General features: G+C 40.2%; 1 protein-coding gene across 1 annotated transcript; it reads left to right on the forward strand.

Annotated features, from left to right (window-relative positions):
• Positions 1 to 603: 603 nt before the first annotated feature.
• On the forward strand, positions 604 to 11,542 carry LOC137144448 (transient receptor potential cation channel subfamily M member 1-like). Its single transcript, XM_067534771.1, has 5 exons — positions 604 to 647; positions 1,869 to 2,082; positions 6,639 to 6,763; positions 7,790 to 7,961; positions 11,364 to 11,542. Exons 1-5 carry the CDS (start codon positions 645 to 647, stop codon positions 11,540 to 11,542), a joined length of 693 nt encoding a protein of 230 aa, XP_067390872.1. The 5' UTR covers positions 604 to 644.
• Positions 11,543 to 12,375: the final 833 nt, after the last annotated feature.

Here is a 12,375-nt window from a genome sequence, read left to right on the forward strand (position 1 = left end):
GTGGCTGCCCACAAGTGGAAGGGGGTTCAAGGTGCCCTCTTTTGCCCTTGCACAGGCTGTGCCCACATTGTGGGTAGCAGCAGAAAAATAGAGGTAGACTCCACACACAGGCTATTTTCCCCTGGCACAGGAACCATATCCTCAGTGTCCAATCCTCTTACAGAAGTGAAGTGAAATATTTGGTCCTTAAATACTAAGAAATAGCTGTGAGCTGGCACCTCTGAAAAGTGGGTTGGTATGTGTGCCTAGGTATGGCTCATAAGAAGTGTTTCAGTGACTCACAGAAAGTCCTATATGCCAAGTAGAATATAGGTAGGTAAGCAAGTATCGTTTGTGTCTGAAATCTTATTTTTTGTTTCTGGGGAAGTTTGGTTTCTTTTTTGAAGAGGACAGTATCTGGTATTGGAGACAATATGTTCATCATCAGTGCAAAGTCTAACTTTGATTTCAGGTGCTGCTGTGGCCAGCTTATTAGTCAACATATTCCAATACCCCCAAGCACAACATCTAACAAAAATGGAGAGGAAACAAAGCAGTTGGAACCTCAGCCAGAAAAGTGGTCCGTCAGTAAACACACCCAAACATGTCCAACAGATGCCTATGGAAATCTTGAGTTCCAGGGAGGTGGACATTCAAATAAGGCCATGGTAAGGAACAGAACACATACTATACAAACATCTGTCATCTAGATCCTCAGATCATTGAGAGCCTGATCCAAGTTTGACAATGTTGGAGACTAAAGTCCTGTGTTTCTTTCAAGAGAGCAGGTATAATATATGTAGCCGCAATCTAAGCTTCTCCACTCAAACATTCCTCTGTGCCTGATCTCTGTTCTGGAAGGAGCCACTCCTGGTCCCTGTGCACATTTGTTCCATGGCCTCTCTGTAAGACTGCCAAATGAGATATGCAAAGGAGAACAACATATTGCAAAACCAAAAAAAGATAAAATAAGAAAAAAGTTACAAAACAACAAGCACACGTGGTTCTCCCATCCACATTTAATAGAATGTCAGTAGTTTAAAAAGAAATTACCATAAAGTCATGATTTTTTAAGTAAATATAATATAAAAAGCCAATGCTTCAGAGGTAGAAAAACTAACAAAACAATGAAACAGGATAAAATGATGCATAAACCTACTACTGGCTATGTAGATGAGGACTCTTGTTTGGTAGACAAACCAGAATTGGATGAACCAAAGAAAACATCTTGATCTTTTTTAGGGAGGTAATTTCCCCCAGTTCAAATTCTTAATGAGAGTTTTGTATCTCCGCTTTCCAACACAAGCTGGGTTTTTTAAACTGGGCACCAGTTTTATTCAAAGATTTAATAGAGTCATAGACTCCAAGGCCAGAAGAGACCACTGTAATCATCTAGTCTGACCTCCCATATAACATGGGCCGCAGAACTCTCCCCCCGCCAAAATTCCTAGAGCATATCTCTTAGAAAAACATTTAATCTTTATTTAAAAGTTGCCAGTGGTGGAAAAACCACCACAATCCTTCGTAAATTGTTCCAGTGGTTAATTCTCACTGCTAAAAATTTGCCTTATTTCTAGTCTGAATTTGGCTAACTTTAACTTCCAGCCGTGGAATCGTGCTTTATAACTTTCTCTGCTAGATTGACTATTATTCGATATTTGTTCCCTGTGTAATAAATGGCATGTTCTTGGCTCCTCAACAGTGGAGCAATGCATACTAATTCTTCTTATTACACGCAATATAGAAACTTTGATACAGTGTTTAAAAAGCATTGAAATCCTTCCTTGCTCATGTGAGACTTGATGGTTCCTCAATTCTCAGTCAATGAAAGAAAAAAACAAAGAAAATAGCATGGTAATATTAAGTCACTATTATAAACTATTTTGCAGTATATCCGTGTGTCGTATGACACCAAACCAGATTCACTGCTTCATCTCATGGTGAAAGACTGGCAACTGGAACTTCCCAAACTTTTAATCTCTGTCCATGGAGGCCTCCAGAATTTTGAATTGCAACCTAAATTGAAACAGGTATTTGGAAAAGGCCTGATCAAGGCTGCCATGACGACAGGAGCCTGGATTTTCACTGGAGGAGTTAGTACTGGTAAGAAATTACCATCTTCTGAATTTTATTTATGGATTAAATGTTTCTACATACTGTCTTTCTCAGTGGTAGAAGACATGTAAGGGCCAGAAGGAACTACTGAAACCCTCTAGTCTGATCTCTTGCATAACACAAGCCATAGGACTTCCCTGAACTAATTCCTGTTTGAACTAGCACATATCTTTTAGAAAAACATCTACACTTGATTTAAAATTTTCCTGTGATGGCGAATCCACAACATTTGATAACTTTGTACCTTCCCTGTCAAAAATCTGCACCTTATTTCTAATCTGAATTTGTCTAGCTTCATCTCCCAGTCATTGAATCTAATTATGTCTTTATCTGCTAGGTTGTAGAACCCTCTATTATCAAATTTCTGTTCCCCATGTTGGTATTTATAAACTATGATCAAATCACCCTTTAACTTTCTCTTTGTCAAATTCAACAGATTGAGATCTTTGAGTCTTTCACTATAAGGCATGATTTTCAATCTTGAATCATTCTCCTGGCTCTTCTCTGAACCCTCTCTAATTTTTCAGCATCCTTCTTGAATTGTGAACACCACAACTGGATACAGTATTCCAGTAGTAGTTGTACTAGTGATCATATAGCCTATCTTACTTCTACTCAAGATTTCTCTGTTTATACATCCAAGGATCACATTAACCCCCTTTGGCCTGGGTGCTCATGTTCAACTGATTATCCACTATGATCCCGAGGTCTTTTTCAAAGTCACTGTTTCCAATGATAGAGACCCACATCTTATAAATATGGCCTGTAATTTTTGTTCCTGGATATTATGACTTTATATTTGACTGTACTGAAACACAAATGGCTTGGCCCAGTTTACCAAGCAATCCAGATTGCTCTGTATCAGTCACCTGTCCTCTTAAGAACATAAGAATGGTCATATTGGCTCAGGCCCATGGTCCATCAAGCCAAATATCCTGTCTTCTGGATGCTTCAGAGGGAGTAAACAGAATAGGGCAATTTTTTGTGTGACCCATTCCCTGTCATCCAGTCCCAGCTTCTAACACTTGGTAGTTTAGGGACACCCAGAGCATGGGGTTGTGCCCCTAGCCATCTTGGCTAATAGCCATTGATGAAGCTGTCCTCCATGAACATATCTCATTCCTTTTTTAACCCAGTTATGCTTTTGGCCCCCACAACAACCACTGGCAACAGGTTCGACAGGTTGACTATGCATTGTGTGAAGAAGTACTTCCTTATGTTTGTTTTAATCCTGCTGCCTATTAATTTCATTTCATGATCCCTGGTTCATGTTGTGTGATGGGGTAAATAATACTTCCTTATTCACTTTCTCCATATCATCCATTTTATAGACCTCTGTAATACATTCTCCGTTTCTAAGCTGAACAGTTCCAGTCTTTTTAATCTCTCCTCACATGAAAGCTGTTCCATATCCCTAATCATCTTGTTGCCCTTCTCTGTACTTTTTCCAATTCTAATTTTTTTTGATGGGGTGACCAGAACTGCACACAATATTCAAGCTGTGGATAGGCCGTGGATTTAGGCCTGCCGATGGGGGGGTGCAAAGGTAGCAATTGTCCAGGGGCCCGGCGATTTTAAAAGGACCCGGGTCATTGGCAGCGGGTGAAACTTCCCATCATTGCAGCTAGCTCCCTGTCCCACCTCTTCCACCTGTGGCCTCGCCCATAGACCATCCCTGCTCTGCCTTGGGCCCCACTCCACCTGAGGCTCTGGCTCCACCCCCTCTCTTGCTAGCCACTCTGTCTCTCCCCCCATCCCCACTTGGCCTCCATCCTCTCTTCCATACACACCCCCATCCCCTCTTGGCCTCCCTGCTGCCGCATCTCTCCTCCCCGCTCAGCCCCCCTGCCGTCGCTCCCCACATCCCTCCTCCCCCCTCCCACTCATGCCCCTCCCACCACACTGTCGCTCTCCACCTGGGAGAAAGAAGGATGAGGAAGAGAGGAGGGGGACCGAGCGGTGGGGGAGGGATGTGGCAGTGAGCAGGACGATTGGGGAAGGGCGTGGGGCCTGGGAGCGGAGTGTGGGCAGGGATGGGGGTGGAAGAGGTGGGATGGGGAGCTAGCCTTCCAAGAGGAAGCTTCACCCAACGCGCATGGTCGTAAACCTCAGCCCTCCCTTTCTAGGGAAGTTGGATCCATTGACTGTTCTGCCCTGGGACCCCAAATTGCTGTTGGCAGGCCTGCCTGGATTTGTATAGAGGCATTATGATATTTTCTGTCTTATTATCTATCCATTTCCTAATGGTTCCTAACATTCTGTTGGCTTTTTTGGTTGCTGCTGCACACTGAGCAGACGTTTTCAGAGGCCTATCCACATTGACTCCAAAATCTCTTTCTTGAGTGGTAACAGCTAATTTAGACCCCGTCATTTTATATGTATTGTTGTGATTATGTTTTGCAATGTGCATCACTTTGCATTTATCAACACTGAATTTCATCTGCCATTTTCTTGTCCACTCACCCAGTTTTGTGAGATCCCTTCTCTGTCAGCTTTACACTTAACTATCTTCAGTAATTTTGTATCGTCTACAAACTTTGTCATCTCACTCTTTGCCCCTTTTGCAGATCATTTATGTTTATGTTGAATAGTACTGGTCCCAGCACAGACCCTTGGGGACACCACTATTGATCTCTATCCATTCTGAAAACTGACTAGTTATTCCTACCCTTTGTTTCCTGTCTTTTAACCAGTCACTGATCCATAAGAAGACCTTCTGTTTGCCAGAGCTGGGAGTGGACAACAGAGGGTGGATTGTTTGATTGCCTGTTCTGTTCATTCCCTCTAAAGCACCTGGCATTGGCCACTATCAGAAGTCAGAATACTGAGCTAGATGGACCACTGAACTGACCCAGTGTGGCCATTCTTATGTTTGTCCAGTGGTCCCACTGATTTATTTTATTTTTTTTGACCCACTCCTCATTATTTACTACTTCCCCAATCTTTGTGTCATCTGCAAACTTTATCAGTGATGATAAAGATGTTAGATAGCATAGGCCCAAGAACCAGTCTTTGTGGGATCCCATTAGAAATACATATACTCAGTGATGATTTCCCATTTACAATTACATTTTGAGGTCTGTCAGCCAGTTTTTAACCTGTTTGAGGTGTGCTGTGTTGATACTGACTGAGCTTTCAAATATTCAGATGTAGTGTATGATGGATTTTTTAATTACACTACATCTTTACAATTGGTTATTTAATAGAAAACTATATGAACTAAGGCCCTGATTTCGCATTATGATGCATGCAGGCCGACCTCTGTGCCTGCGTGGAGCCTCTTTGACAGATGTTTCATAGGTGTATATATATATATATTACACGTCTTCCGAAGACCCTCACAAAAGTACGATGCTAATTGCTCTTGATGAGAACAATTTTTAAATAAAGAAATGTTTTGTTTATTAGATATCTGTCATTTGGCTTGCTGCCATATCAACACAAAAAAAGACCCCAATCTTACCAAGACTTACACGTGCTTAAGCTGAGACACTGTGAATAGTCTTACTGAAGCCAATGGTACTAATCACAGTGTGTCAGTTTAAGCAACTACTATGAGTCTTTGCAGGACTGGGGTTGAAATGACTTCAGTGGGGCTTAATGAGGATGCAGGAGTTCACCCACACACATTACAATATAAGATCAGTGCCTAAGAAGGCAAATGGAATAAGGATGGTTTCTCTCTTTGGGCTCTGCTACTACTAAGTGTAATCTAAGTGCAGCTCCTCATAGGAGGGAGAGTTACCTGCCTCAGCTTCAATTTTGACTGTTTCATTTTAATTTCCGGGACTTCCATGTAGTATCTAAATTATTGCAATTCCTCAAGCTAAAGTAAAGTTGACCGTTCCAGGTGTATCCTAAATCATAGATGTCAGAAGTGGTAAAGACTTATTTGGTCATTTAGACCCATCTCATTTTCAATGCAGGATTATTTTCCATAGTATATTCCCAGTGCTTTGTCCAATTCAGTTATAAATTATTCAAGCAATGGTTCTTCCATCAATTCCCCTGAAAGGCTATTCCATTGTAAATGTGTCAACAAAATGAAGAGACAATGTAGAATGGGGGCAGTGTTATAACAATATTTTTCACTCATATCTTACGTTTTTTATATTTAAATGGGCTCTGTCAACTTGAAACTCACATTTCCCAGCCAAAAAAAAAATCTCCTTTAGTTACAAGTAGCACCGAAGATTGCTAGAACTGAAAAATTTTAGCAAAATATACTTTTCTCTATTTTTGTTTGTTTTTGTTTGTGTATTTTATAGTGCTTTCTCCCCCTTGCTTGTGAAGATCCTTGTGCATGGAGCAAGGAAACAGAAAACTGTTTTATTAAAACAAAATTTTAAGGATTTTTTTTATTTCAAAGCACATTATTTAAAAGATGCTTTATCAGACACTAGAGTTTTCTGAAAATAGTTTAAAAATATGTGCATTTCAAATATATTAGTATAAAGATTGAAAATAGTAGCTAAGTACCTGTCAGCACTTTAGCATAAGCCTCTAAAGTGTCAAGAATGAATTTAAATGAACTGTACTTGTAGGTGTAATTCGCCATGTGGGAGATGCCTTGAAAGATCATTCTTCCAAGTCCAGAGGACGAATCTGTGCCATAGGAATTGCACCATGGGGTATTGTGGAAAATAAGGAGGATCTGATTGGAAAAGATGTAAGTCTCTTCTGTAAGAAAACTCTCATGTAGTGGGACATCAACTGTGTAACAAAATGCATGTTTCATCTTTTTGCAGTTCTTTCCCCCTTCCTCATTTCCAGAATATTTCTAGAGCTAAAATTAATGTACATTATTGTCACTAATTTTCAGTCCGATTCTGCTCAGAATATTTTGCTGAGGAAAGGAGGAAGAAGGTAACAATAGCTGGGCAGGTAAGTGGCATCTGCTCCATATACAGAGAGGAAAGGAAGAAGCTGAAAGTGATAACTTACCTTTAGTCCCTCAGTGGAGACATGAGAGAGGAATAATTGTCATCAGCGTCCTGCGGGTTAATAGATGTTGGTTGATTTAACTCTTGAATTCCAACATAGTGCATATGGCTCTGTGATCTCAAGTGGCTATTGTTGATGACACTAAGGACCATTCATGCAAGCTATGAAACGTGTTCTGTTTTCAGCACATCTACAGATGTAATATATGAGTCCTTCTAGGAAGCTGATTATTCTTGAGAATGTTTTTTCGATAAAGATATACTTATTATATATACATTTCGCTTGCTGCCATATCAACGTAAAATAAGTATCGTGTGTGGAGCTAAAGAGGTACTACTTTAGTGCAAGCAGCAGGGGTCTTTTTTGTGTAATGGAAAGTGTTGGGTTCTAACCCCAATGACATATGCTGAGAGTTTTGTAGGCAACCATGGATTCATTGAATATGAGTTACAGGAGGCTCCAGGTGTTCAGGAGAAAATTTCGTCAAACTGGATGAGGGAACTACATAGTACAATGATTATGGAAAGGGTGTTTAGCATTTGTAAGGGAGCATGTGAGAGATCTTTTAGTTACTGGATGGATAGCTAAAGACAGGCTCTTCTTTATTTCAGATGATAAAGGCTCTATTGCTAGATTCTCTTCCTGGTGCTGCATATCATTATGTTGAAAATTATGACTCTCTTGGTTACCTGTGTATGTAGTAGCAAGTAAAGCCATTTTTTTCATCTTTATGCACGTATCGTTTTGACAGGTGTCAAGGGTTTACCAAACAATGTCAAACCCTCTAAGTAAGCTCTGCGTGCTCAACAGTTCACATACACACTTCATCCTGGCGGACAACGGCACACTTGGTAAATACGGAGCTGAAGTTAAGTTGCGACGTCAGCTGGAAAAACACATCTCCCTTCAGAAAATTAACACACGTAAGTGCAGGGGGAGATTTTAGACAAACTGTGAACATATCTTGAATGAAGTGGATTTAAAAAAAATATTTTGGTTGGACTGAAAGTTAGATTTTTCTCCCAGCTGTTGACCAGAGACTGAAATTTGATCAGATCAGTGTAACTGGAACAAAAACATTTGCTGCCACTTAACACAGAAAGCTTGAATCTAACAGGAGGGAAACCTAGAAGAGTAAGAATCAGAAAAAAGAGGAAGGGAAGGGGAGAAATAATAGGGAGAAGGAAATCCAATGACACAAGACCTAAAGTGACGTAGGGTCATGAAGGAAAAGGAAGATCAAGATATTTTGTCTACTCTTAGACAATGTGCAGAGGCATCACTGAATACACAAGCTTCATCTAATTCCTGTTAACCAGCATTTTGTGAATAGCTGTGGTTCATGTTTCCAAAAGTTCGTGCTAACATATTTTATTTCTCTTTATTTGGGTTTGAATCCCTTGAGTTTCGCTTTGATGTTCACAGTCAAAATTCTGAAAATCTTCTAATGAACGTGACCAGAGAATTGGATTTTTAATGAATCTCCAACCCAGGCAAATCTCACCCAGTTTATGGGTTTCATGTGTAAAGTTTCATGCAGATCTGATGTTTATTTCTTCCCCATTATCCATTTCTAAATCATTTATCAGATGCCTTTTATATGATTTCTCTCAAGACTTGATCAGTTATTTCTTTCTCCATTGAACCTTCTCTAGCATCCTGAGCTTGAAAAACTTTTATATAAAAAAAGTAGATATATAAATGAGAGAGCTGACTGGGCTGGTTTTCCTGTGGTTGCCGAGCAGCAATTATTTTTATTTTAAATAATGCATAGTGATTTAATAATGTCTCAAAACAGGAGGCCGATTTGGGAATCTGCAACTGAGACAAGGGCAAAAGGAAAACGGCATTCATCGACATGTCAGCTTTAAAATTTCCCTGCCGCCTCTTCAGACATGACATATCATTGAAGTTTGAGTCTCTTGGGCTTATTATCTGAGGACTGGAAATGGGCACACTTTTTTAAAATGACAATAAAAATGTTAATTAGATCTCCTGAGTTTGAGAATTTGGCATTCACCAGGTACGGATTCCTAAACTGTCGCAGGAATAACTAGTCTTGGAATTACTCAGTTTTATTCAGTAAATATTAATAATCATTGATTTTTTCCCCTAATCCAAAAATCAGTGGGAGGAAAAACACCATCATTAATAATTGACACTACTTTTTAAGTAGTCTGTGATCTTGTGGGGTGGGGATTTGAGGAGGTGTGAGAGAAAGAAGTTAACATGAAATAATGTTTTCTCTTTCTGACACCCCATGATTTCATAAAGGTCTTATGAAATATCTGAAACCTTTGTAAAACCAGGGTTTTGTAAAACTAAATTTTGGTTTTGATGTGTATTTCAGAGAACATGGAGATTTGGGATCAGAAAATCTGGTTTTACAGAAGTAATATGATTTTTGGTTTTGAACCTTTTAGGAATCTCAATTTCTTCAATTAGTGGGCCAATTTTTTCTCTCAGTTGCAATCAGATGCCCAGTGCTTTTGCAGTAGTGTAACTGAGAGGAGAATTTGGCCCACTACTTTTCAAATCAATAATAATTAGTATATGTAAAGGGGGCTTTTTAATTTCATGATTGAAAAAATAGGATGATTTTAAAAAAGACATTAAAAAATAAAATCCTTCCTATGATTCAAATAAATGTTAGTATTTTGATATCTCAAGTAATGCTGATAGCCACTGAGAGCTTCCGAGGATTGTCATTTCTTAAAAATAACAGGAAATCAATTCAAAATAGTAGTGGCATAGGGACTGTATAGCAGCTACTAATTGGATTTTTAAATGGTATTAAAAGACAGAGCAGAAGAACAGAGTAGAGTGTCAGGTAAAGGCTAAAGCACCCTTTGTTTGGATAGCTAACGGAAAACATTCTGGAACTGCTTAGGCTGTTGCTTGTCTCCTGTATAGGCTGAATGAACTGAACGTGGCCTGAATAATACATTTTGCCAGTGAACATTGAGACACATGTCATATTGTCTCTCACACACAGAGCTATCTAAAGAGGATAATCTGGCTGTGCTTTTGTCATCTTTTTCTTCTGCAGATGTGCTGGGAAGCGTGCAGTACTTGTAAAAAAAAGCATCAGCATGAGAGATAAGGAAATTTAGGGCTAGAGAGGCAAAATGTGCTGTGTAAATTATTTTTATACCCTTTTGCAGTTTGGTTTGCTTCCTTTCTTGTTTAATTGGTGTTTGATCATTTCACCATCTATAAAACTAAAGTTGTGGATCTGATAAAGTACAGGAGTTAACAGCATGCTGGGTGGGGAGCCTCAGTCCAGTTACTAGTGATCACATAATTTAAAAAAAAAAAAAACAAAACCCACCATTTGTGGCACTATTTGGCACCCTTGTTCTGCGCAGGGATGTTTAAGGATTGGGCATAAAGGCATGAACCAGTCTCTGGGATCCCTCCAGATCAGAGGTGGGATGCACTGGTGGGGAAGTGTGGGGAGGCTTGAGCTTCCGCTGTCCATGCTGTACCTGCTCTGCAGAGAGAGGAATTAAATCTACAGTGTTGCTTATGTGGTACCTTTCACAATCTCTCAACCTCCTTATGAAAAGTTGATCATTTTACAGAATTAAGAACTTGATCTAAATGCTCCCGGTCATGAAATTTCACACCATGCTTTTTGCCTTGTATTTTCCTGGGTTGTAAGTGATCATTGGACCAAGACTCCGGTGACCATGTGACCTGTGGGCTTCCCTTTGTCATCCTATGCCTGGAGTTTATAGTGAGGCAGGGACAGCAAAGGGATGCTCAGCTGTCGTCTCTTACATCGGCCAGCCATTTCAGCCTAATGATACAGAGAGCAAATTAATGCGTCTATCTTAGGAGAAAGCATAGGTGGATGTCATGTTGATGACAACATGGTGTATAAGTAACAAATGAGTCAAAAGGAGCCAGGAGATAATAGCCTGGAGCCATCAGAATATTAATTGGGCTAATAAGGTATTATATTTAGCATAGCTGATCTATCTGCAGATGGATTCTGACAAGATTCCCATGCAACTGAGATTGCAAAACAGATCACCTACCGCATGTGTGAATATACAGACAGTAAACAACAGGACTGAAGAAAGTCACCTTGCGTTATGATGGCATGGGACTGTGGAGCTGTGGAGAAGCATAGACGATATCTTTCAAGCTATCATTCAATAATGCTCACCCTCTATTTCTTTTTCTGAAGCTTCCACGCTGCTCTGGTTTGCTGTGAAGCTATAACACAGAATTCAAACACATTGACAGCATTCCACCTCTTTGAAACAAACCCTAGCATTGCTACTTGGGGTTTAATGACACACCTGTTTGTTTTACAGGACTGGGGCAAGGTGTGCCCGTGGTTGGGCTGATAGTTGAAGGGGGTCCCAATGTGATCTCCATTGTCCTGGAATGCCTGCGAGAAGAGCCCCCTCTCCCTGTTGTGGTCTGTGATGGCAGCGGACGAGCATCTGACATTCTGTCTTTCGCGCACAAGTATTCTGAAGAAGGGGGGTAAGATTTTTGGGACCATTACAAAAGAGAGCTACCAAGGCTGTGGTTGGGTCAGCACAATGTTGGGCAATACTACACTGTTTGCCTCTATGTTGCCAGTAGAGGTGGTTGAAAAACTTGAAATTTTGACACATTGGAGTTTCAAAATTGAATTTTTAAGAAAAGGGATAAAAGTTCACAAAATGGTCCTGTTTTTCAACCAGCTCTAGGTGCCAGTTTGATTCTAGCCCAGGTGGCAGTGATTAAAAGTTACCACTGTTATTTGGCTGTTCTGTGGCCTACTGAAATGTGTTTGGCTGTCCCATCCCTATCGTAGTAAGTTGCACTGTCACACAATCCCCCACCGCAAACGACACTATAATTTACAGTTTGTTGGGTGTCTTGGCAGTGAGGCCATGGACTAAATGGGCCCAAAGAATGACCTTCCATGTCAGGACGGAGAAAAATTGGCCGGGTGGGGAGAGGTGTTAGGAGATGCTTGTGCTATCATACCATGTGTCAGAACTTCTTTCTCCAGGGTGTCAAACCGGCACCAATTCTGTGTCTTCACTGAAAGAAATGTGTGTGAGATAGCTCCCTTCAAGTGAAATCCTAGTGGAGGCAAGTCACTGTCATTTTTACCTTGATGCAACTAGTTGAGGTAAAACCTGTATACCGAGCCCAACCTGAGGTTGAGCTTGACCGGCTGTAGTGAGATTAAAAACTACAGTCTCTTGTCTCCACTAAGATTTTGCATCAAGATAGCTAACTCAATGTCAAAATATTTTTTTTAAATTTTTTTAAATTTATTTTTGCAGTGAAGACACAGCCTAGGGTGTGGATTCAACTAGGTAATTA

The sequence above is a fragment of the Emydura macquarii genome, unplaced genomic scaffold (assembly GCF_026122565.2).
Source record: "Emydura macquarii macquarii isolate MOO-44397 ecotype Brisbane River unplaced genomic scaffold, CSIRO-AGI_Emac_v2 contig_3451, whole genome shotgun sequence".
NCBI classification, from domain to species: domain Eukaryota; kingdom Metazoa; phylum Chordata; order Testudines; family Chelidae; genus Emydura; species Emydura macquarii.